This window comes from Microchirus variegatus (assembly GCF_963457635.1).
Source record: "Microchirus variegatus genome assembly, chromosome: 10".
Classification (NCBI taxonomy): domain Eukaryota; kingdom Metazoa; phylum Chordata; class Actinopteri; order Pleuronectiformes; family Soleidae; genus Microchirus; species Microchirus variegatus.
The window spans coordinates 10,429,778-10,456,191 of NC_139811.1; the positions used below are offsets into that span (position 1 = coordinate 10,429,778).

Below are 26,414 nucleotides of genomic sequence, written 5' to 3' on the forward strand. Positions count from 1 at the left end.
TATAATGTTGACTTTTGTTTAGATCATTTTGAGGCTTTACCTCCAAACAAATATTCGTCCATGTCTTCTTCTTTTTTTTTTACTATGTCAAAGGCAACGCAGATTTAAAGCAGCGCGACAAGATGAATCGACGTTCGTCGACACAAGTGTCGCAAGAGCCACTGATCGAGACGGTGTTTAGTGGCTTTGTAAGATCTTTGTAAATGAATCTCTTGTCTGTCACTGATCCGTTGGTGATTGAGCTGAGGGCCCACATGACATTCTTGCAATATGTTTATAATATACTTGCAGTATTAAGACCTGGGGTGGCTGTGGTGACAAAATGAAGCATGTACAAAGTTGCCGTTAATGCAAACCAAATGTTTTCAACACTCTTTACTTCAAATTAAAAGAACAAGCTTGACAAAACATACGGTGACTTTTATTGTGAAGTTGGGGCGAACAGTGCCCCCTGCTGACCACTCACACTCTTATGGCTCGACTTGTTTTTCACTGCCTGAATATGACATCACATATTAATTAAATCTCAGTTTACTCGTCTTTGCCGCATGTGTAACAGCATCATCAGGGGTAAGATTAGCTATAAAAAAAAAAAGTGGGCATATGCTTTGGGTTGTGGAGCAGAGAAATGCAATAATTAATCAAATTACCTACTGTATCTTTAAAGTGAACGTAAAATATGGACCAGCCCCACGTACACAAATTCCCATGGAAACACTCAAACATCTTGAGGGAAAACTTCCAAGAAGTGTGTTATAGCTGCAAAAGGGGGATCAACTCCGTAATAAAGTAATGTATATGTATTTTAATGTCATAACAGACACTTTCGTCCATATAGTGTATCTTTAAGGCTGCTTTTCCAATAATCTATTTGATCCTCCTGAATACATTGTGAATTGAATTATCACACAATATTAACTATTTTATGTCGTTATTTCTTCAATAAAAGTAGGCGACGTATACATTCAATGACGTTCCGTTTCATATAATATGTTCTCGAGGACGGCATCGTCTGTGGCACATTCAGACAGCGACAACGGACTCCATGACATTCTAACATTGTCATTCGAAGCATTTTTTGGTATTATATTGTACCTGTTAAATTGAAAATAGTCTGGACTTTGTTATTGAATAACAAAACATACGTTTTGAAGAGGGTTTCAGACGCCTTTGGTCGGCTTTAATCGGAGTTAGGCAAACTATATACCTTTTTGGAGTCTTTAGCCTAAGATATAATAATAAAACAAGACATAACGTGATATTTAGCCCATCATCCAACCCATGTTCCGCCCAAAAAAAGAGATGAGCACACAAACAAAAAAACAACTTAAAACTTCCATGTGTTTCGTCTCCCTGGTGTGGACAAGCAGCAAAGGTTAATGGCTTTGTTTTTATAGAAAATTTTATTCAACATACATTTTTCCAGCAAAAAGGCAATATACAGGAATAGTTGTCGTACACTGCTGCTACACTGAGGATTTTTAACTGGAAAATATCAAATTAAGGTGTGATTCTGCAGGTCATCTTTGTACTGCACTTTTTAAACATGACAAAAACCAATGCAGTTAGTTTTGAAAAGAAAACAAAAAAATCCAAATGTAACAGAAAAAAAAAAAAAATCAATGGTACATCAGGAACACAAAATAAAGAAAAAACCTACACACAAGAAATATGAACACCTGGCTCCTTCTGTACCCAACAACAAAGGCGTGTTTCTCTTTAATTTTACATGTTCATATTTTTAAATATACAATTCTTAAATGTTGTCTTTACAGAGCCAGCTATAGCTATTAGGGGAGCATTCCATCTGTGCTTTAAAAGAAAACGGAAAAGAAAAAAAACAAGAAACATAAATTCATAGGGCTTAAAGTGTTTCTTACAATGCTGGTTTTTGTCTCTAAACGATCCTCAAACCTGTGAGCTCTAGTGTCTGCAGCTCCCTACTACCAAGCACAGCGCAGTTACTGCTCCCAACCACATGGAGGCGACAGATTCAAACAAGAGAGAAGAAGAAGGAGGGGGGCGTGGGCAGGAGACGAGGCTTGCATGTTTGCGTTTGCAGAGGAATGACTGAGAAACTCCCCAACAAAAAGAGAGAGAAAAATCAAGTGAGCGATGTCTGTGCGTGTGTTTCCATCTTTACTAAACAACCATCCACAACCAACATATGTGTATACGTTTGCCAGTCCTGAGAAACCTCTGACATTAAGTGCCAACGTGCAAGATGAAATACACACACATTTCCCTGCTCATTTTCCCACGTTTATTTTTGAAGAGATGCTGTAGTTTTAACTTATCATACAAGATCTGCAGAAACAAATAAAAACTTATACTTTTTTTTTTTCTTCCTCCAACCAAAAACTAAGTAGCAAAGAACTGTGTAAACTAGGAAATACTTGTTTTTTTTAATATATAGTACTAGAAAGGGAGCAGAAAATACACACACCAGATCAGCGCAACTCATGAACCTCAGGATGGAGTCCAGATTGCGGCTGATTTTTGCAACGGTTCTTCTGCAGAATGACCAAAGTTCACTCTACTCCTTTTTTTTTTGTATGTTTTTTTTTTAATTTTCTGTCAGTCCTTGCAAACATCCTTCCATCAAACTCTACACACAGCAGCAGCATGACACCTCTTCAAAGAACTATTAAAAAACCCTGAACAAATCTGAAGCGAGGGGGGAAAAAAGCCAGTGGGTGAGGCAAGAGGGGACAAAAAACAACACACTGAGTTGGGAACTACAAATGCATGTGTGCATATATATATATCCATACATATACACAAACACACACTCTTCCTCTCCCCTCTTCCTTTTGTCTTTTAAAATCCAATTACATTTCGACTACTTCCTTCCAGATGAGCAACAGAAACCAGGCAGTCAACAGGTAGAGAAGCCAGAGGAAAAACCAACCAAACGTAGGACAATGTTTAAAAAAAAAAAAAAAAAAAAAGTACAAATAAAAATAACAAAATAAACAGTCAGGAAGTGGTTGGTGCAGTTTATTTTGTGGTTGAAGTATAATCCATCAGTTGCAGCAATCCATAATCGCTGAAGACAGTGCCGGTGTAGAGCTGTAGAGGTGTCCAGGCAGGGTGTTAAAAGTGATGAACACACACACACGCGCACACTCACACTCACGCATACATACATATGAGCACACACACACACACACATACACACACCTAAAGTCTCTCACACACGGTTGGTTACAGTCTGTGGTTATCGTGTGTTAAAGAAGGTAGGGAGGAAGGCGGAGCAGGAGGAGGAGGAGGAGGAGGACAAAGAGGAAGGGGTGGGGGGGGGGGGGGCGCGCTGCTTTAGTTGTGGATCTTGATTGCTTTCTCCAGGTAGGTGTAGCGACCTCTCTTTGGAGCTTTGTTGAAATGATCCAACCCTAGCCAGGGGCGCGGGTGGGACATGTTACCTGTGATTTAAAAACAAGTGTCATTACACGTCAGTGTGTTTTTGACGCATGAGGAAATGCAGCAGTGAACGTAGATTATCGTCGATTACACATCGCCCCAACAGCGTCTTCGACACCAGCATATGAGAGCAGTGTTGTGATCTGGGGGGGTTACACACTTCAGTTGATTCAGCAAAGCAAATGTGCCACCAAAATGAGGGCAGCCGACGACCTACATATACCGAATGACCAGGTTTTTCGGGCATATTTTAAGACGACTATGCTCCGATTGGGAGAGTGGTTGAGGGAGTATGAGTCATCATTTTTCACACATGAAGCTACAGTCCACAACAGAGTCCAGTCCTTAACCTCTAAAGCACTTCACAGTGGTTCAGCGCCATCATGAATTTAAGATCTCAGCAGAAAAACAGATGCAACTGTGGACTGGAATAAATGTGACAATGCAGAAGCCGTGATGCCACAGCAGATGCATATTGTAACTTAAGCTAAAAGTGGACATTTTTGGCAGGCTGGGCACTGTGCAGAGTACTAGAGCGGTCATCTTATGCTGCCATGTTTCTACAGCAGCACGGACAGACAAACGAGTTACCATTTGAAAGTGAATGCGCTGCTACACAAAAAGAAAAACATTATCCGTTATGTGAAGGCCACTGCAGTTTCCAATATCACCTCGGAAAGGAGCAGAGGTGTCCTCCATTTCATACAATGTGCAGTCGCTGTCACTTATTCTTACAGACAGGTTCAAAGTCCTTTTGAATAATCAATGACTTGTAACAGTGGGAATGTAGCTTTTTTTTTTTAATCCTTCCTTGCAACTGAATCTCTGTCCTTGCCCACATACAGTAAGTAGGAACGTAGAGATGTGCAACTTTACAATTAACAACCAACGATTATTTTTGTAATCGATTTATCTGTTGATTGTTTTCTCGATTAATCGTTTGGTCTATAAAATGTCAGAAAATGTCAGAAAACGTCAAACGTTGTAATGACAATGTTCTCGGATGTCTTCTTTTGTCCACAAACCAAAATTATTCAGTTTTAATGATTTCTTTGTTATGTGGAGCAAAGAAACAAAAAAATATATATGTTCACATTTAAGAAGCTTAAATAATCAGAAAGAATAATCTTCGATTGTAGCATGTTTGCTAAACTGTGTCCAGCTGCACTCAGGTCAGGACTAAAATGGTCATAAAAAAATCGCTCTGAAAATCCCAGAGTCGGCCCATGTGAGAACAAAGCTGGAAAAACCAAATCACGGCAAGTTATCTGTAGTAAGTGCATCAGACCAAGTAAATCTCCCCAAATTCATTCCGTTGCTTTTAGGACTTTCATCGCATCACGCACTGAGGGTGTGAGAACAAACCCTCATTAAGGCGACAGACTGCAGTCTTCCCCAGTTGGCATTCATTCGTCGTATATGAACAATCAATTATTTACTTCCCAATATTATGATGTTGTTGTGAGCAGAAGTGTAGGGTTACCGTTTCCTCTGCAGGCCACATCAAGACTGTGATAAGTATCTGTTTCTATATAAATACTTAAAGCATCTACCAGAACCCCAACTTGCATCAATTTGATTGAATACTACTGTTGAATGATCAATGACAATGCAGAGGGGCCTTGTGCAGAGTGCAAAAATTAGAACAAAACTTAAGGCACAGGAAATGACATCATCCACAGAGGCTACTGGGAGCTAACAGCAGTTAGCATTTGGAAAAGTGTTAATTTGCAGGCTCTAGCAGGCACACTGCCGTCATATATATAACATGTATCCACTGGACAGATAAATCCTCTGAGGCTGGAAGTTTGTGTAGAACTCTGTGCTGTACTGTGGAGCCAAGAGTAGAATTTTTTGCGGACTTCCATTTTTTTCGGATACCGTTGCCCTCGCCAGCACTCTCGCGTGTTTTACGGACAAATTGGGGCTCCATGAGACAACAATTCCAGGAATTTAGCGTCCCAATGAGCGCGGGATTATACCTGCGCTACTGTTTAAAGATATACATGCAAATTAATGCAGCCCTTTGAATTTATTTATTAGAGCCCAAGCTGTGGGCTGGAACGAATAGGATCCTATTGTTATCTTTGAGATTATTATAATATCGGTGGCTTTGAGTCAACATTGCGTGTTTTATCTCCTCCAGACTGAGGACCACAAAAACATGAGTGAGTCATCTTTTTCACACTTTGGCGACTGATAGGACCTCCAGAGTCCCAAATATAAGGATTAAAATGATTAAAAAGTTGATTTTGCATAATATGGGACTGTAACTCAAGTACAAATTAAGTTGATTTGTTTAAATGCAACCAATTACAGTAACTTAAACTGTGCCTTTACACACATTGTTTAACCCTGTTGCACAGTTACTAGTTCCTATCATGAGAGTCGTAACAATAAGAGGAGCAGTGGTTATATTATGTTATATGTTGCCAGTCCTTCCAGGGAGCAGCAGTAGCAGTAAATACCTGGCTGTGGTTCAAAGTCCTTCAGGTTGACCTCATACTCGTCCTCAGTGATGTACTGATGCCGCCCCATCATCACAATCGCAAACTTGAACTAAGCACAAACAAATACAACAAAACGCGTCATCACCCAAAAGATACCAGGGAACAGTTAAAATTAATCTGAATACAGAAAACTTAATTCAGAAAAGTTCATTGTACCTTCTCAAATTCTTTCTCCTGGATGTCCAGCATGGTCTGGATCCTCCTCATCACCTCCCGAAAGGGCTCGCCCTGAAAATAAGTGAAGAGAGGAACAAAGAGGTAAACCGAGCAGTACGTTATGATGAGCAAACTCCTTCACACATGCAAAACAAATACTCTCACACACCTGTCTAATCTTGAGCAAGAAGGGAGTCCCAAAGGTCCCAAAGACTTCTTTGTGGAAGTGAGCGACTGGGATTAACATTTCACTGTCCTTGTCCAAGTCCACCTGGTCCAACGGAATCTCCTGAAAGAGGAAAGAAAAAAAACGAGTCAAGAAAGAGAGGAGGGGTCAATCACCAAGGCTGGGTATCGAACGTCCTCTGCATTTACCTAATATTAATAATGCGTGGTCATTTAATACCAGACAAGAGCCACTAAGGTGCAGGAAGTTAGCACCGGAAATGGTGCTTGTAGTGGAAATTTAGCAAATAACTTGTAACTGTGATTTTATTTATTTATTTTTTAAAATGAAAAAAATTGTGGTCAGTCCTTCAACTTGGTGTTAAGTTTATCCATAATAATTAAACCTGTTTTAAAGTCACGGAAGTCCTGCAAGCAACAGTTGAAAAGTGACTGCTTGGGTAAAAAAAAACAAAAAAAAAACATCGGTATCAGAAAAATGCACGAGTGTCTGGTTTGTTAAGCGGTGAAGGAAATGACAAAGACTCGGGCATACACACTTACCTCTATTCTGAAGGTGCGACTGGCAGCCGGAGATAAACATTCTAGCAGCTCATCCTCCTGGTGAACCCCAATGATTTTATAGCTTACTATCTCTAACAGCCTGGGGAAAGGGGGCAGAGAGAGGGGAAGGATTAACATTAAATACAAACTAATTTTCATGGAAAGACATTGAAACATGGGATAATACATATATTAGGAGAAGAAAACTGTAGGAGCCAATGTCGGGTTTAGTATGGGGTCGTTCAGGTGGTTGGTACAAGATTATTTGTTACATTGTAATGTGTAAATAGTTAATGTCAACTGTTGGCCTTAAGCCTTTTGTTAAATATGTGTAGCTTTGTGGCTAACTTTGTCCTTTGGTTAAATGGCACCATGGGCACTTTGATGTCTTTGTTGGCTGTGATATAAAGAGGCATTGAGATATATGTACTGAGAATATCTAGCAGGCCAGGGCATCATGTGTCCGTTTTAGCTTACTAAGTTAGGTGTAATAAGGTTTTTTGAACGTCAGGTCACTACGTGATATTGGATTACGTCGTCTACTGTTGGAACCTATTGGTCATCATTCACAACTTGGAACGTCAAAGGAATATTTCTATGCATTGGTGATCCTCGACAGGCTTGGATACATGTCAACAGGAGCATAACTTGGATGCACGGCAAGTGGAAATAAATGTGCAAACCCTTTATATCACTCTCTTTTGCCCTCGTGATTGATGAATTAGAACTTTACTATAGCTGAAGACTTTTCAGTGGCATCGGAATTAAGTGTACTTTGGCCACTACAAAAACTAATTATTGAAGGAAGAGCGGAAAATCCCAGAATCGCTGAAGATTTATTGAAAGCTTTATTGAAATAAGATATTTAATGTTTGGCCAGTGGTGGCCTCCTACAATCAAATTTTGCTTCCTTGACATCATTCAAATACACACTGATGTCTCACACAGATGTGGCTGTTTAAAAGACATCGATCGGTGACTGCGAGTGTCGAGGCTCTGGCTGCAGATAAATTAACATACTAGCACTGATCGGAGGACACATTCAGGGTGGATCACTCATGTTGGATGTTACTTCCAGGTCTGAACTGGGACTTGGAGGATCAACTTTATTGTTTTTCGATGACAAGTGACTCAGTGATTTGTACACACACAGGCAGAGTGAATACCTGAGTTTCTCAGAGCCTTTTTCAGACAGCTCCACTGCCTTTTTACATTCTTCCAAAAGGTCCCGCACACAGCCATGTTTGTCAGGGTAGAGGGTGATCTCCTGCAAAACACACAAGCACACTTCGTGACTTTGCTTCATCTTCAACAATACATCATCTTTGATTGCGTTAGGGGGGAAAAGAAGCACATTAAAGTTGTGGGTTTTTTTTTACGTTACCTCCTCTCTGAACTGGCTGTTGAGCCATATGGATTTAAAACTCCTTCTGTTCTCAAAGTCTGTAATCTTCATCTTTAACTGAGGACAAATGAGAGATGGAAAAAGGTCAAGACATGATTTCAAACCCATCAAGTTTCAATCCTGAAACTCTTATCATCAGGGAAGTTGGTTCTAATGAGTGTGTTTTCACATTGCATGTCATAGTTCAAACTGAAATGCTCTAAACACCCCCATTTACACCAAGCTTAGGTCACTGTCCCACACTGAGCAAAACACAGCTCAAGTTATAACGACTGTGAAACACTACAGAATCTTTACAGAATTACAAAATCAAAAAATCTATTTGGTTTTACATTTTCAGTTGGAAAAAAATGGCTACATAATGCCCTATTTTTAAACCAAGGTTCAATACAGTGCTCAGGCCAAACTATACTTATAAGAAGGAAGGCCTTTGGGGAGGAAAGAAAAAACACAAACCTGCTGATAGTAGAGTTTCTTGGGCTGTCTAGGCTTGAAGAATTGCAGGAGATCCCGCAGCGTTCCCTCATAGTTGTGTCTGAGAGGATTCCCTGGACCGTCCCTGTACCTGGCCACCACACCACCAGGCAGGGGGGGAGGACGATGAAGGGGAGGGAAGAAAGATGACAGAATAAAGAGAGAGAGAGAGAGAGAGAGAGAGAGACAGAAGGTGGAAAAAAAGAAGAGAAGCAAAAAATGAAGTGGACAAAAAGCGTAAAAAGAGGGAGGTTGAAAATCAGAGGGTGAGGATGGAAAAACAGGAGAAGAGAAGCAGGAGAGGGGGAAGATGGGGAAGGAGCCAGAGTGGGAGGAGCAAAAGGAAAACAACAAAGACAGGTGGGGGGGACAGGTTATGCAACATTTCTACTGACAATATGTGTTATCAAGTCATAGGCATGGATGACAATGTTGTTGAATGTTTACAGGGCATTTCTTTCAAACGAGATCCTAAGATTTAAGTAAACATTTTGAAGTGAAATGAAGGCGGTGTCAAGTAACATCATTTATTTAAATTAGTGCTGGGCACGTTATCGCGACAGCGGCGGTAAACGGCTTCAACTTTAACGCACGTTAAAGCATGATGCGCTTCCATGGCGACTGACCGGAAAAAGACGGGCGTGACTCCGGATTGTTAAAATGAGTCTCTAAAGTAACGCTAAATTTTAAAAACAGAGGCACACATACGCAGTACACAGGTACGCTGGTTATTTGTAGCGCTGTTCTTATCATTTAATAAACAGACTTCTCCAGTTCGACTGTAGGCGTGCTAACCGGCGATAAAAAGGAGCTAATGCAGCTAAAGGAGCTTACTGGTAAACGGTGCCTGGACTCTGGTGTCGCGGCACGTAAACATGACGTCACTCGCGTCTTTTTCCGAAATGCATTGTGCGTTAACTTAGTGCCCAGCACTAATCTAAATAAATTTAAAATAAATAAATCAGCAAGTCAGCAATTTGGCACAGTAAATCAATCTCCATCTCTTTAAATAGGAGCAAAAAACCTTCATATGTGCAAAATGGTATATATTCATTTGTCCTGACTGCATTCATTGTGCATTGACAAAAGCGGATCAGTATCACAGCAATTACTGTTATTATTGTTATTACTTTTACACAATAGCTAGCACAAAGCCGTCTTCAACCTATTCTAGAAAGTAAATTGTCCCAAAAAAACAAGGGCTCTCAGATTTTTCACTTTTGAGAAACTCAATATAATGACGCATGGATAATTGTCTATATCTGTGTGGATGAAACAAGGCTCCTACCCCTGTGACTTGAAGAACTGCAGCAGCATCGGATCAGTGTTCAACCTCTGTGCTACCGTCTTGGCCACCTGAAAAACCCAAAACACCAAACATTACACACAAGGACTCAACACAGTGCTGTCAGATTTCCTCGAAGCGCTTTTGAACGGACCGTACCTGAAAGTAGTTCATGCGGTTGGACAGCGTGACCACGAAGCCCGGGTCGTTGTGGATGGTCTTGTCACAGAAAATGACGTCCACTCGGTGGTAGAGGTCCCGGAAATAGTCCTTTGCAGTAGGCAGCTCGCTGCTGTCATTTTCTGGGTCGTCCCTGCGTGATTAGAGGAAGGTAGGAATTAAAGAACAGAACATGGAGAGCATCGACAGGAGGAGACAGATTTGGCAAAGGCAGTCGTACATTTTGTGAAACAGGAGAGATGGAGAAGGAGGAGAGGAGGGCAGGAAGAACAGGACAAAAGTTAACGCAGGTTGTCAGAGAGAATGAACACGTTAATCTTGATCTGTGACTACCATTTCTACCACGAGCAGACATTTTGAAATCATTCTGTGGCAGTACCTCAACTGGGGGAATAAAGGTGCAACATTCTTGCCTTGAAGAGGTTGCTAGGCTACAAGCAGAATTATAAAATGACACTCTTTCTTGTCGCAAATGATCACAAATAGTGGAAATTCCAGAAACATTTAACTCCTCAGAATTTCAGTGGATATATTAACACAAAGTAAGACAGAAAAGGATAAGAACTCATGGAAGTAATCTGCTGGGATGAGAGGATGAGACTGAGGAGAGGAGATGTGTAGCAGTTTTCCAATTCAAGAAGATGGATGCGAGCTGTGTTAACTGGCCATTAAAATCATTAAAAGCATCCCCTTGACTCAAAAAGCAAAGAAATACTGGACAGCACTTTGAGTTCGGCATAAACTGTGTTGCACAGCAAGCATTTTATACAATTGTTAAACACTATATTTCCCTCACAAAAATGTAAATAAAAACAATTGTGAGATGTATTAGCTCACACACAAACACAGACTTACTTCTGGAAGACAATGATGTCCCCGTCCATGAGCTCGTCCAGGGCCTTGTCCAGAGAGACGTCGTAGTCCTGTATCCGCTCCGTTAGATTGGGCTTTACTTCCTGTAACAAACAAGTAATCATGGGTAACGAAAGTCAGTGTGAAGCTGTGTGGTGATGTTCGTGTACAAGCTACAAACAGAAGTGTGGTAGAAAGAGAGTTGCTATACACACAAATGTGTGTAAAAAAAAAAAAAAAAAAGTGAGAATATTTAAATGAATTACCTCATAGAGGATAAGGCTAGTTTCCCGCTGAAAACCTGCTCTCTCGCACATGACTGGCAGTAGGTCTCCTGGTTGCATGGAGAGAAGAGCAACAGAAAAAACAATTTAATCCCTTGTGTATAAAACAATGGCTTTGCAGTCAGACAGCACTATGACAAGGTGTTAAGTTATAAAGTTGCCACTACTCACTTATTTTGCAGGATATAGGTGTGTAGATATGTCCACAATAATTTAAGCTTCTGGTTTTGGGGTCATACATCTTCAAGAACAACATGACGTCATCTAGAAATAAGAAGAAAATGTCACTTAGGAGGATACAACAGGTCTGACGTCTTCACAAGGAATATTCAGATTTAAAATAGACCACCTTTCTCCACAGGAGGAGAGAATTAATGACCATGACTGCAAGCAAAGTGAACCACTTTGTAGAGCAACTCACATTTCAAACACACATTACATTCGTCAGTGGTTCCTACAGTGAGAACAACGGTCATAAATAGGGATCATGTCCGGTGTAGCAACATTTTGGGTATTTCAAGTTGCAATGTGCCTGTGCAATATGCAAAGAGGCATGAAAAACAGCAAGTCACTCATTCTCAAAATCCTAAGATATTACCAAGTATAACAGTCAGACAGTGAGGGCTGAGATGTCTGAGACTTACGGTCTTTGTCGAACTTGGGTAACGTGGCTCCGCTGGCGGCCATCTCTGGATCTACTGTCTCCAGAAATATTGTCCAGGGGTTTTCATTGTCACTCAGGTCGATCATCTGAAAGAGACATCCAAAAACATTAATTGGTGTATGCATCGATGCAGTCAGGAGCTTGTGGTAAAGCACACAGAGTAAAGAATGGCTTTAAAAATGAAATGTACTATCGATTATTTTCCTCCCAGCCGAACTAAATCTGAAGATTCAAAACAAAGTTGCACCATAACTGTATGAGGGACATTTTAAAGGATTTCTTAAGACTTGAAATTCTTTTTAACTCAACAAAACAGTCAAATGAAATGGAAACTGTGACTGTGTTTATGATTATGTCATTTTAGGTTTGCGTCACAAAACTAAAAGAGCCTTTTGTGATACTTACCGACTTGTTGCAGTCGGCCTCGTAGTCAAGCATAGCGGGACGCTTGGTCCCATTGCTCCGGGCCTGCATGGGCCACAGCCTCATCTGGTCCTGAGGGAAGCCCTGCAACACATCAGTGGGTAAGTTTCCACCCCAACACTTTTCTTGTTCATGTTCATGTATATTTGTATGTATATTTTTCCCCCAAATCTGCTTGGGAGACTCAAAGACTAACTGAATGGGTATGAGATTAGCAGAATTTGAGTACAGATTAGACATGACATTTAAGTCTTAACTTTAAAGGTCTAAAAGGTCTCTAAGAAATAAAAAAAATCTCAAGAGTCCCTCACCATTGTCTGAGAGAGGTTCTGGACAAACTCTTGCAGCGTGGAGCTCTTCAGGACCTTGAAGATGGTGTACTTTACTTTCTCCTCGTCGTACATGTCGTTGCCCTGATGACCACAGAACTGGTCTTCTGTAACCATCTGTAATGAGGGGGGATGACCACAGGGAGTTAGTGAGGATCAGGAAAAGTGAACAAATTCGACAAAACAACAAAGTACAAAGAGTAAATGTGGAGTTCAGTGTTTAATGTGGGCTCGGGCAGCCTTGAGCTGAGCAGGCTTATGTACAGTGACACATTTAATGATGGCATCGGGTTTCTGAGTTCTCTGTTAAGGGTTTGGGAAAGAAAAAATGCCACTTTTTACTGTACAAATGCAAATGAAAGTTGATGTTTCCCATCACATCAGAGTCACAGGTGTGTGCTGTGAAGTTAAACTCTAATTAATGAGCTTGTTTTTCCCAGCGCAGAGAGTTTTTGTTCAAAACTAATGTACGGCAGTGCCCTTTTAATGTCAATACAGTGCACGCTATTCCATGGACATTTGAGAGCAATTTAGGTATGGATCTCAGTTATTATTGGCAAATAAACAACATTCAAAGACCCAGAACATGACAAGTGATGGCAAAATGTTTTTTTTACAGTTAAGATTATGCCCAGCATAACAGTTATGTCCTAGTTTGTCCTTTTCAGCTTAATATAAAAATGTGACTTGATGATTTCAAGACCACATATTTTAAAACCACAAGAACATTACGCACATTACTCAAACAGGAACATAGCTGTCACTTGCTTAAGTAGTGTTAAGTCTTAAATACACACTTTTCCAAAGCAACAACAGCACACAATGTTCAGAACTGAAACCTGCTGCTGAGAACAGTTCAAACTAGAGTTGCTTCAGTAGTCTGGTGTTAAAAGACAGGCCTTCAGTCTAACAGACACATTAAAAACTATTATGTTCATTTTCCTGTCATCAGCAAAATTCAAAAACTGGATATGACTGCTTTGCGCAGCAGAAGAGTCACAAAGGAGCTGGGACGTAGATGAAGAAAAGAGAGCAGATGACTTAGGCTTTAATCATCGATTGGTGCATAAAAAGTCAGAAATCATCGATTAGCGATTCCAAAAACCTCAAAATCATGATGTTCTCAAATGACTTGATTTGTCCACAAACCAATGTCTTTGTTTATGGATTCAGAAAATGTTATTGTTTAAATTAATGATTAATTTAGTAACCAATTATTTGACCAATTGTTTCAGCCCTACAGATGGCCAATAAGCACTCCTTCAGTAACAGTGTGTAAGCTGTCAGGGTCCACTCTGTTCACATTAAAGGGTGTAAGAAAATAATGAGGCACTTAAATATCTCAATACTGCAAGACGTGATAAAGATCTCAATACTGCAAGACGTGATAAAGACCGATAAGATTCTTTAAAGAGCTGCATCGATATATGAGAAATACATGACAATGGTTTTCTGACAGGGGTTTTGTATTTTAATTAAGCCCCTAACAGCTAGACTTTCAGCCATGTGACTCTTTTCTCCTTCTTACTATATAATGGTGATACATATAAAACAATGGGTTTTTCTTAATATAAAAAAAATACAGCACCTTGCTTGCTATAACCCTTTTATAAGGACACATCACATCACCAGATGCTTGCAAATACACAGCCCTATTTGCCACCCTGAAAATGTATGAAAGTAAAGCACAACAATGCAATAATGTGTGTATAGCTTCAACCAAATTAACAAATAGTTTGTATTGAAGCTTTACAGACAGGAAACCACAGTAGGAAATAGGTTTCTAGTTTTAGCAAGGACAGAAATAAAAAAATAAAAAAAAATACAGAGAAACCTGTGTTAACTTACTTGGACTTGCATGTAGAGGTGAGCCTCTTGGCGCTCCTTCCTCTTCTGCGCTTCTACTCGTTTCTCCTCCTGCAGACGCTCCACCAGCTGCTGGGGGATGTCCACGTCAGTCATAGGCTGGAGCACTTCACCTGTGATACAGCGGGGAAGCGCCAGTGAGAATCAAGTGTGGAAAAACAGAAATGAAACATTTCCAACAACAAGCTTCCTACATGCCTCAATATACTTAAGTACACATTAGCTTGAGTGGTTGAGGGTCTGACATCATCAGTATTAAAGAGGGAATGTGTCACTTACTGAGCTTGGACTCGCGGATGTAGACCAACATGTAAGCGTTGGTACAGTGGCGTACTGAGAGGTCATCATCGTGCCCACCATAGTTGTGTTCTATAGCCTCCTCTTTAGTGCACCGCGACACCACGTCATCGTCAAACTTACACCACTGCAGAAAGAATGATAATAACAACAGAGAATAGGAGGGGATAGAAGAGGTGAAAAGAAAGGAGAAAGGGAAAACGAGAGTGCACTTAAGACAACCGTTTATGTGGAGTCATCTTGTCATGTTTTTAAAATCGAGCCTCACAGGCAAATACATTAAGCTCATTTGCCAAATAAACTCTCATAATAATAGCCATTCAAATGTTAGTGCAAGGATGCTCAACCAGTTGACCGTGTCTAATAACAACATTACAAGGTAATAGTGTGTTTGAGAGAGAGTATAGCAGGTGTGTAGGAGTGGATGAGGGTGTCTGCGAGTGGGTGTGTGGGTACAACTTTAGAATTGGAGATGACATTTAGTGTTCAGAAAGACCAGTTGAACTCGGTATATTCCATTTCTGAAAGGCACAATTTTCTATTATGTAGCCGATTCAACAAAGGTTTTGTGAATGTTGAGTGAACACCTTGGCAAATACCAATGTAATTTCTTAGGATCTAACATTTTTACACATTGTGACGTATGCATAATACAAAAAAAAATACACACAGCTGTTGCTACATTAATAGCACAAATGTGCACAAACCCCAACCTCAATATGAATCCTATCAACCCCATCAAAACCCACCCACAGAATGCTTGGTGAATAATGTGTAGTAAAAAAAAGGTTTTCTCACTATTGGTTCCTTGACACTCACTTTGCCGTCACCTTTTGGGTTAAGATAGACGACATAGTGACCGCCATGGTTGTCCCCACTGTGGACCAGCACTGCGTGCAGGATGTAGTTGGCCGGGTCCTTGGAGTCTGGCTTCTGAAGAAACTCATCCAGAGGTAACTGATCTGGAAACTCAAACCTATTGAAAAGAACGAGAGAACAGTGAGGATGATGGCGTGTGAGGAGTGATTGAGGGGTAGAGGAATGAGATTGGAGAAAAGTGAAGATACAAGTGGAAGAAATGTAGAGAAGAAGAGTAAATGGGAAGAATAAAGAGTGAAAGAGAACACACAAATATATGAGAAAGAGACATTATGACTGAAGGTCAAGTCTTGATTACTTTCACCTGCCACGTCTTCTCCACACACTCGGGAGTGTGTGTTTATGCAACTAAAGTACCACAACGCTGACTAAGGTTGTGTGGGATATCTAGTTGGCTGTGTGTGTGTTCTGGAAGCGTCATTATCATAATGGATGCTAAAACACCATTAGCTCGCCACATAGCACAGTATGGCCTTAAGGAAACTTGGCAATCTACTTCTCAGAGTCAGAAGATCGGCACTGTTATCAGACAGCTCATATACCGTTTCCAAAAATAGGCTGTTCATTTACTGTATGTCAATATGGAACAAACTTTCTCTATAACCTCATTGTGGTTTGTGACAGTGATGGGTATTTTTTGTCTGAGCAGGGCTGTCAAAAACATCTCAGTCCACAGCTGGCACAGGTGCAAAATAAAAACAAAGGATGAATATGTCAAGACAGTGTGAGGCCTGGTGCCTTACCTGTCATTAATCTTGATGTTTTGGTCAGTCTGTGGGTCATACATGAACCTCATCAGCTGCAGATGAAGAATTGGTGGGAAAGTAAGGAACTTCACTCCTTTTTCTGCTTCCTGTAGTGCAAACATATCAGGCATCTGGTCAGGACGGCTCAGTAAAAATCAGAATAAAAACACTTCCCATCATTTTGGAACCATTTGTCAACACTTCTCAAACCATATAATTCATTTGGTTTACAGTCGGTGTGAAGGCTCACCTGCAGGCCATGCTCCCCTGCATCATATTTGTTGTCTCCATCTAACTGTTCAGTTGCAACATAATCTTTAAACGACTCGAAAACTGGAAATAAGCAGAGAACATGAGTGAGGAAACGGCAATACAAATGACAGAGAAGTGTCAAGGTACCATCATGTTGTGTTGCTACTCACTGTTCTTCTTTCCTTTTATGCTAAGCTGGATGTCATAGTAGTCCTCTATCCGCTCTGACCGGTAGTCCACATGTTTACACTGAATATATGACTGTGGAGTAACAACACACACACAAATGTCAGACAATGATTTATCAACCGAGACAAAATGTTATTTCAAGGAGGACAACTTCTCGATTTAATCACCACTTATTCTCAAACTCTCCTTGTTCCAATCTACATCCTGTGTTAAGTTTGATGACTTGAATTCATCACTGTACAAAACCCTTTGCCTTCAACAAATAAACCCGTCTTTGACAGCGACACCATTGTGTATTTTATGAAAAACATGTTCAAATGAGACTGAAAACATGAAGGCAAGAGGTTTACATACCACCATCTTTCCTCTGAAGAGCTTAGGTATGGTTCCCTCAACACAAGTGCCTTTCATTTTATTTTCCACATTGTCCAGGAGCTGAAAGACAACACACAGACATTTTGGATGTCGTCACTAAATCAGCACACACATACATGAACACCATTCAGACACAAGGTCATTGTGAAAGAACTCACCACTCTGCACAGCTCCTGCACATCGTGTTGCATGAAACTATCTAGTGTTTCCCATCTTCACATGAAACAAAAACAGCAGGGAGTTAGATATAATAATTGGGGATCAAGGAAAAACATGCAAGGGTAATACAGGTATACTACATAAGTTTGTCTACATCAGTTACCTAAAACAGTGATGGTAATAGGTTTCAAAGAGGGAGTCGCAGGACCCATGAGTCATTTTTTTTAGCAATTTAGGAGACAAAATTGTACAAATGGGTCTTAAATTGGAAAAAAAAATGTCTTTCTGATGGTATTCAAATTGACAAAGTATCGCACTTCCTCCCCCATGTTTGAAGTTTATAGCAACGGGAAAATACACACAGAAAAATAGTAATTATGGGTATAACAGCAGCTCTCCCAGCTCAGAGCGATGATTTTTATTGTAACCTACCCAAAGGACTTGGTGAGCTTCTTGGTGCCAACGGGTTTGTCGCTGTGCTGCAGCTCGTAGAAAACCCTCTGCAGTGCCAGGGGAACACTCTTGGAAGAGTCATCGCCCTCCGTGGGCATCATGTACACCGCCTGCGAGGATTCACACCAACAATTTGTCAAATAGAAGAGTCAGGAAATTATACTCGGACTGAAGTTCTGTGAAGAAATACATTTCATTTAAAATGAAAAGCCACAGAGATACAGGGCACAAACTTGTGTGTGTGTGTGTATGTATGTAGTGTCTGAATTGGTTCCAAATACAACGCGTCAGTGTTGCACATGAAAGCATTTACACAAAAAGTATAAATGCAAACATGAATGTAAGCGCTGATGAGAAAACAAGTCAACACAGGCAAACACATTATGCAAACAAAGAGACTACAGTAAGGACTAAATCTCAACACAGACACGAAAACCTACCCGTCGCAACTGGTTGGTGAAGAAGAGCGTCTGTAGCAGGCTATTCATGTAGCAGGTCGCTCCCTGGTTCTTTAGTCCAACATAGCCTGTGTGTTTCTTTGAGTCCCAGCTGTTGATAAAAGACAAAACAACTTTGAGAATAATTCATAAAACCAAAACAGTGAGCACGAGTCCTATGACCAGTGAAGAAAACCCCAGAGAAAATGTTAACGCTACGTACGCCACTCCGTGTGGAGCATCTGCCTGGACGTTGACTTCAAAGGTGACCTTGTCATCGTCAACGAAACCCTTCTCTGGATCGGTCACATCCTAAAACACAGCACCGGCAAAATCATTAAAATAAGCTTAAGCATGAACTTTATATTTGCTATTTTCATTTATGACAAATGACTAAGGTACCATTATAATGTGTCAATATAAAACAGCCACGTCATCACAACCTCTTTTATCCAGTGTATCAACAGATTAAGTTGAAGTTTGATTTCTTTGTTTTTGTCTTCTTTACTAGACTGCACAACTTTGGTGATCCTTGACAGTGACCATCTGCTTTCTGAACTTAGCACCTTTTATGATCTTAAAAGTAATTTTAAAATGTCATGCCTATTATATTCCTTCGTAAGCATTTTTGAATCGTCTTCATTTTGTACTCACAGTCCAGGACATGAAGTTGGAGAAGCCCCAGTCATTCTCTTTGTGGAAGAACAGGTGACTGATCCTGCGACTGAAGGACTTCTCATCGTCCTTATAGTTGATGATCTTCAGCATGGCCTGTGCGTGGCAAGACCATGACCTGAAACACCAGGGACAAGGTTTTTCTTACCATCGTGATATGATATGACAACTTTGAGTAATAGCATCAATTTCTTTTATACTCTACCTATAATTAAAAATTGTATCCTTGGAACAACATGCATGCAACAACACGATGTTATTAAACTTCTGTGGCCATGATTCATGGTTTTATTATGAAACGGCATAAAGGAATAGGAAGGTTGACGAATGGCAGGGCATTACTTCCTTTCATACATCTTGGCAGAGGTACAACACGTTTTGTCCATTAAACCTTAAAATTATTCTCAAAAACAGATTTCCTTGAGCAAAAGATAAGGTCAAAAGATTTAATCAAAGTGACGACTCAAAACATTAATTTAAAAAAAATCACAGTCTTTTCAAACAATTCACAAGACTAACTGACCATAAAAGGACAGAAAACAAACTTTCTGCCTATCGAATATCCACAAGTCAAGGACACCAGCAAGAGAAGACGCCAAGATGTTTAAAGGAATTTTGAATTCACTGCCGACACTTAAGCTGCAGCTTTAGATAAAGGAAAAAACTAACGACATTTAGAAATTTCCCAAAAGACATGATAGACATAAAATGCAAGCTGGTTTGATGGTCTAATGGGACTTACAGTAAGTGTAGCTCTCTGCTAATCATACTACAGACAACGTTTGACATAATCCAAACACTATTAGAAATGATGACATAGCATCTCCAGCAGTATATGTCCTAATCAAAGTCTAAACTAAATTCGACTGTATTCAGTCTGTATAAATAGTGACATTTAATACTGTTCAATCAGTGAGCAATCATAAACTCACAAGACACAATAGATGTCTTCACTACTAAGCTGGCAATTACGTCTGCTCTTGTTATTTTGAAAATGAGTGTGTGCAGGACAATACAAAGACATATGTTTGCTATATTATGGCCAATACCCCCCCCCCCCAATCCAATAAAGAAGACACCTACGTGGAGTCTGACTCTGCGTTACACTGCAAGAAGAAGCCCACACTCTTCTGGTGTGGTCGGTCTGGATAGAAGCGTGGCATCACCATTATCTTCCATGGAAGGTTCCTGACAAAGCAGGATGGGCTGAGCACCGACTCACTCAGGCGGCTGAAACGCTCCACCACAAACCGAAAAGTTGCCTCTGATCGCCAGCTAGTGTCTGTCAAACGATCACGTCGGGGGGGGGGGGGGGGCGGGGGAGATGGCAGATAAAGGTGTGAACGTTTACCTCCACATTCAATTGACATGCCGTGTGCAGCCTAATAACTCCACAAGTGCTTTAATTGGGCCGTTCACACAAATACATCAAGCCTACACCAGAATTTTGAAAAAGCAATAGATGTGTGTTCCAATTTGTACACGTCCTACATACCATCCTCCATGTCCTCCTCTGTGTTGTTGTGTCCATCTGCCATGGCCATGTTACCATTGATCACTGGGTTGGCTGGGATTCTTGGAGGATCATCAGTGTCCCCAGCTATATGATGAGAGAGACAACATAATAAGACGGTGTAGTTAGACCTCAGGTAAGAGAATAGAAAATGTTTACGATTAAAAAAATATCCTCTGAGATCAATCAAATTTGGCATCAAAAGATGCGTGTACATCATTACATGTATTTATTTTAGCATGAATCAGTTGTGCTGTATTCCTATACGTGTGCATATATAAAACAATACATTTGTGAATTCTTCAAAGACATACGTTGATAGCACCAACAATTACAATTAGAAGATGTGGAATTGTGCAGTTCGGCAGTACTCGAGCCATAAGTGCGTCACATAGGGACTTTAAACACTGTTGTCACCCGATCAATGATCATGATTTATGCATACAAAAGTTCTGCACTGATCTCATCCATTAGATGACCAATAGCTGAAGAAAAGAGCTCAACACATAGAAGATTACAACCTTAGAAAACAGTGGAAATTATGATATAATAACAGTAACAACTGTACAAATAACATTAATATTAAAACAGGAAAACAATACTTTGAAAAGATGTCTTAGCTTCCCAAACTAATTATAATCCAAAATAGAGGTAAGAAATGGCATCAATCAAGATCAGACCTATATTTCCAAGTAATTCTTAAACTCCATCTCCTGTGTTTTTACTGAGACAACATGGGAAGTTGTCTTCCCCAGTCGGTGCTAGAGAGGGGCAACAAAAAGGCAGTGTGTGCATGTGTATGCAGGAAAAAACGACCATGCAACATTGCAATAGCCTGGGTAATTATAGACACAATGAAGGATTACACTGTAAGTCATCGCTCAAACAAATCCACAAAAGCACAGAGGGAAACAATTATGCCAGAATAATGGGATGATTCAATGTACGGCACTGCCTATCAAAAACCCATTGATGATAGAAACAAAAGCTTTGAGCAGACTTTTGAACGTGAGTGATATCTGCCTAGATGCTGTGATGACAAACGTGCCGCAACGGGACTGATATGACCACCTAGACAAGTGCATCGTTGCTATATCATCCCGTCTCTTTCTCTGCATTGTATGCATGTCTCTAGTGTCCCACTATACTTGCACACACTGTAGTGCCTCAAGGTGATGTTGCTGACTGAGTTCTATGAGATACTGACCTGGTTTCCCCAAGTGGATTACACCCTGCTAATAAGACCTGTCAGTCAACTCAATGATAAAGTGTTTTACCGTCCACAATACTGGCCTACGAAAGCATCGGTCAGTGAAATCGACGTAATATAGAACCCACAAAATGAAGAACTTGTAGTCACTCAAATTAGGCTGGTTTCTGGAACAGGTCTGTGATCACAAGTGTTTTAAAAGATCAGGTGACATAAATGATTCCAATATGCAGCAGAGTAATTGATCTGAATGCCTGCTATGAATGCACTACAATCTCAACAGTTAAGAAAAGCGCAAACTCAGTTTGCCTTTGCCATGCAGTCTTTTAACTGAACAAATATGAAATGAAACTTCAAACAAAATACAAGGTTGTCACTGCAGAGGCGACCCTGCCATCTTGGTGGCACTAAGGCTGAAATGCTGTTTGACAGTTACATACAATAAAGTGTATCGTGTTAACTTGTTGTGATTGGACTGATGAGGCTGCAGTACTTTGTAAGAGAGAACCCAAAAGAGATGAGCATGCAAGTCATGGGTGAGGATGTCTGATGTGTGCACCTGTTAATTCTAAACAAATATTACAATGAATGATGGCAAAATGGAAATGACATATGGACATACATCAAATTAATTATTTTCGAGTAAATATATACAGCTATGTTATGTGCTACAGAATTACAAGCAAGGCGTTTGTGAACAGATAATAAAATCAGCAGGACTAAATGACGCAGTGATGCCGAGGGCTCCCCCGCGCCTCTGCTCACTCCAATGTTGACATCAGTAATAACTCCACTAAAATGCAGGTTGGTGGGGTGTTCTACGTGTTCTGGGTGCTGAGCGCCAACAGGAGTGGCCCTGGACTCCAAATCGGACAAACAAAAACACAGATCATTAAAAATGGCGAGCTCCATGCCGTTTGGTTTTACATACAATGAAGCAGCAAATCCCCGCGCTGCCCCAGTACGGGCCTGGCTTACCGCAGCAGCGACTACCGTTACATGGCAGCGCTGCCACACGTCTCACATTAGACACCGTCAAACATCAGACTATGAGACACACAACTGCGCAAACATGGGGCCTAGCGTGCATAATCAGGCCACAGTCTGCAGTTCAATTGTTAGAGTCGTTACAGCACATTGCATTTGCCAAATCTGGATTGACGCATCTGCGTTTGCGTTAGCATTAGCTATGTAGCCACTAGCCACAGATTCATCTGCAGGCCGTCATTAGCCAACATTAGCTTGAATCACCGGCACCATCTCACCAGTCAGAATTAATGCTAGAGTAAACAACAATCCAGAGAAGAGCATTATATAGCTACAGCATACCAGAGGAAAATATCTAGATGAGGTGAGGCAAACATTCGAGGCCCAACACTGAAGTAGTAGACGAATCGAGCGTTACAAAATACAAGCCACCATTTTGGAACGCCACACACCCCCTCCGTGAGCATTAGCCGACCAGCTAACTAGCATGCTACCCAGCCATTCAAAGTAACTAAGTGGGGCTCGGAGCTAATTGACTAGCTTTCAATTAGCTCCCCGGCTAGCAATACTCATCAAGTTTTACTCCACACATGGTAATAAAAATATATACGTTGTGGTCCCCACTAAATAATAAAAATAAGTCGGATTTGCTGATTTCACCCGTTAAGAGCTAAACTGGCCGATTTAGTCCCATGGTCAGCTCATACAGCAAATTAGTAGGGCCGCATTAAAATGTACAAGACACGATGCAAACATGGATTATCTGAAGAGACTGTCGTACCGTTTCCATGTCAGAACAGTATTTAAAATACCATATAAAAACGTTTAACCGATAAGGCCAACCAAACCACCAGTTATTTATTTATTGAACAGCGAATGTTGGTGAGGGATAATCCTGTCGATAACTGCCTAAAATCAACCCAAAGCTCACAGAAAAGTCAAAAGTAGTAAGAATAATTTGCCCAGCGATTGATCCATGTAAGACACATTGTTTACAAACATTTAACCTACATCCAATAATCCATGGGCCTGGAATTATATTGTTACATGTGGACACTAACTAAACCGTGATCATTTGGCACAGATTTATCATTTCATATTGCAGACGAACATTATCAAACCCAAAGTCCGAGTATTTATATATGGAAAAATACCGATCTGAATAAATGATGCGAGTAGTGCACATCTCACAATGTAGACACACACAGAATCGTGGCTCGTCTATTTTTATACAATACTGCAAATATAATAAAAGCTCAATTCGTTCATATCGCTAAATGAGGTCAGCTCCACACAAGTATGCTGCAACGGACGCACCATCAGCAAAAAAAAGCAGCCGGCTATCCGAGCTAGCTTAGGGCCTTGATGTTTACTGTGAAGTGGGATTCGCGTGCACAAACAAACATCAGTGTTCTTCTCCTGCAACTGCGAGCTATGACAAAACGACAAAATGTTGGACCTTCTTGGGACCATTACTTGCCTTCCATCTCCATGTCCTCGGGTTCGCTGAGCTGCTGCTCGCCGGCTTTCTGTTGCTGCTGCTGCTGCGTGTGGTGATGGTGGTGGTTCATGTTGGCAACTGTTGTTGTGGTCGTGATGCGGTGCTCCCTGCTATCTCTCTCACCCTCGACCTTGTCCAGGGTCGGCTCAGTGGGGAACCGAGTTCTGGACTGCTGGTGAGGTGTGGTAGGATGCGGAGGTGGGGTGGACAGGTCGAGCCTCGGAGGCCGGGCCTGCTCTGTCGCGACCTCGGCCTTGTCCGCTGTCAGCGCCGGGGAGTGTGGAGGGGAAGTCGGCGGGGGAGCGGGTAGAGAAACGCGGACGTATTTGCTCGCTATTCGCCCAATCTCGGCGCCTTAAGTGGGTGCGAGTCACGCTTTCTGACGGCGGGGAGATGAATGGATGGACCAGGTCTCCGAGGAGGGAGGCCCAGTGAAATTAGCTAAACCTATCCGGCTTTACCCCGGGAAATGTGGGGCAGCAAGACAACTCAGCACGACCTGCACCTTGACGAGCAAATACCCTGTTTATAGCTAGCGTTAAGCTACCTGACACGGGGCAGCCAACTGATTTATATAGGTGCAACAACAATGAAAACAAAGGTTCATTTGCAATACACATTCACTTAACAACTTCCCCTGCGATATCCCCAGTCCGTGTGCTCCTCCGATTGTCCCTCGTCTGGGGAAGAGTGGAGGAAAAGGCTATCCATTCAAACCAGTTTCCAATGCGGAATAACACTAATGTTAATTTTGAAGTTAGCGGAGACAGAGTTGCCACGGCCCGACATGAACCAGTGTACCCTAGAATGCCGCTAAAAACAATAAACTACTAAACGCGGTACCTCATTGCATTTCCAGTGTTTGTGGAGAGGAATGTGCCCGGTCATACAACGTTAGCGTGAGCCGCGTAGCTCTCGGCCCGCTCCTCCCGTGGTTTGTGATGTGTTGAGTCTGAGGTAAATCTCAAAATGGCGGTCGCGCTCTTCTCTGAAATGTCACATCCGCATGGAGATCCAAACACTGGCCCATCCCCGGCCAGGTTCACATCTTTGAGAAACAATCAAGATCATAGGTGTGTGCGCCTTTGATTCCTGGAATGATTACAACATAAATGGAAACACTTCGGAATACAATAGAGGGCCATGTAACTGTGTGTTGTGGTCAGAGGTTTAGAACGAGCAGATAATGTCTGAAAGTGAGAGAACTACATCAATGAGTCAATAAGTTGCACAGACAGCTGATGCCAACAAATTAAAAATAAAATATTGTCCATACCACTGTTCTACCCCTACATGGAACACTTTCATAAACTGAGCTTTTCAGTAAAAGCTATAGTGAAAAGTGAAAACCTTTGTGAAAAAGTTGAAATCTTTATTTTCCAATCAAAGTCTCTTATTTGATTTCAATAAGTTGAGTAAGTTTTGATTTCCTCGAATAGTTTCACTGATTTCTATAATAATAATAATAATATTATTATTATTATTTTGCATAATAATAATAATATTATTATTATTATTATTATTATTATTATTATTATTATTATTATTTTGCATAATAATAATAATAATATATAATAATAATATTATTATTATATTATTATTATTATTATTATTATTATTAATAACCCTTTTAATTGAATTTATTCACAAACATTTCTGACATGGGGTTATTCTGATGTATTGATTCGATTTGTTTGCACTGATATTTTATAACAATTATACCAAGTAGCATTTTCATTCGGGAGGACAACATTTATTTATCAATTCATTCATTCATCCATCCATCGACTGTCCTGCGTTCAATTGATGGCCCAATTTGCTGGTTCTTTATCTGCAGTGCTGCTGATTCCAGACCGAACCCAGACTCAGACAAACCTTCAGAATTGTGTGTGCTAATGTCTCTGCCGAGTGGATACAATTAGAACTACACCCGGATTTAAATGCCTCCGCAGGTGAATTTGCATGTCCCACACCTGTTTATTTAGAGATAAGTGGTTAATGCCATCATATTACACATAAAATCCTCCTGATATGTCACAGAGACTCAGGAATAATGTGTATATAACATACTGAACTCACCAACAACAACATTACAGCCAAAATATTTGCATTAAAAAAATATTTTGCAGACTGCAAATCATGTTTATGTTTTGAAATCATG

The 26,414-nt window shown here is 40.7% G+C and overlaps 1 protein-coding gene across 3 annotated transcripts; it reads right to left on the bottom strand.

Annotated features, from left to right (window-relative positions):
* Nucleotides 1-855: 855 nt before the first annotated feature.
* Nucleotides 856-24,591, bottom strand: usp7 (ubiquitin specific peptidase 7 (herpes virus-associated)). 3 transcript variants are annotated; one of them, XM_083896346.1, is made up of 31 exons: nucleotides 24,233-24,591; nucleotides 20,538-20,642; nucleotides 20,126-20,324; nucleotides 19,022-19,160; nucleotides 18,591-18,679; nucleotides 18,371-18,479; nucleotides 17,910-18,040; nucleotides 17,477-17,531; nucleotides 17,298-17,378; nucleotides 16,925-17,015; nucleotides 16,753-16,835; nucleotides 16,500-16,609; nucleotides 15,676-15,853; nucleotides 14,860-15,004; nucleotides 14,563-14,693; nucleotides 12,697-12,831; nucleotides 12,368-12,469; nucleotides 11,943-12,048; nucleotides 11,470-11,562; nucleotides 11,281-11,348; nucleotides 11,018-11,118; nucleotides 10,142-10,295; nucleotides 9,986-10,053; nucleotides 8,680-8,788; nucleotides 8,203-8,280; nucleotides 7,985-8,085; nucleotides 6,819-6,918; nucleotides 6,259-6,378; nucleotides 6,090-6,161; nucleotides 5,892-5,982; nucleotides 856-3,425 (listed from the first exon to the last, which is right to left on the bottom strand). In XM_083896346.1, the coding sequence occupies exons 1-31, from the start codon at nucleotides 24,321-24,323 to the stop codon at nucleotides 3,319-3,321; spliced, it is 3,342 nt and encodes a 1,113-aa protein (XP_083752472.1). In that variant the 5' UTR covers nucleotides 24,324-24,591; the 3' UTR covers nucleotides 856-3,318. The 3 variants fall into 3 exon arrangements, with proteins under 3 accessions (XP_083752472.1, XP_083752470.1, XP_083752471.1); XM_083896344.1 differs by having other exon boundaries at nucleotides 8,680-8,782; nucleotides 24,233-24,437; XM_083896345.1 differs by lacking the exon at nucleotides 24,233-24,591 and adding an exon at nucleotides 23,095-23,153.
* Between the last annotated feature and the right edge of the window lie 1,823 nt (nucleotides 24,592-26,414).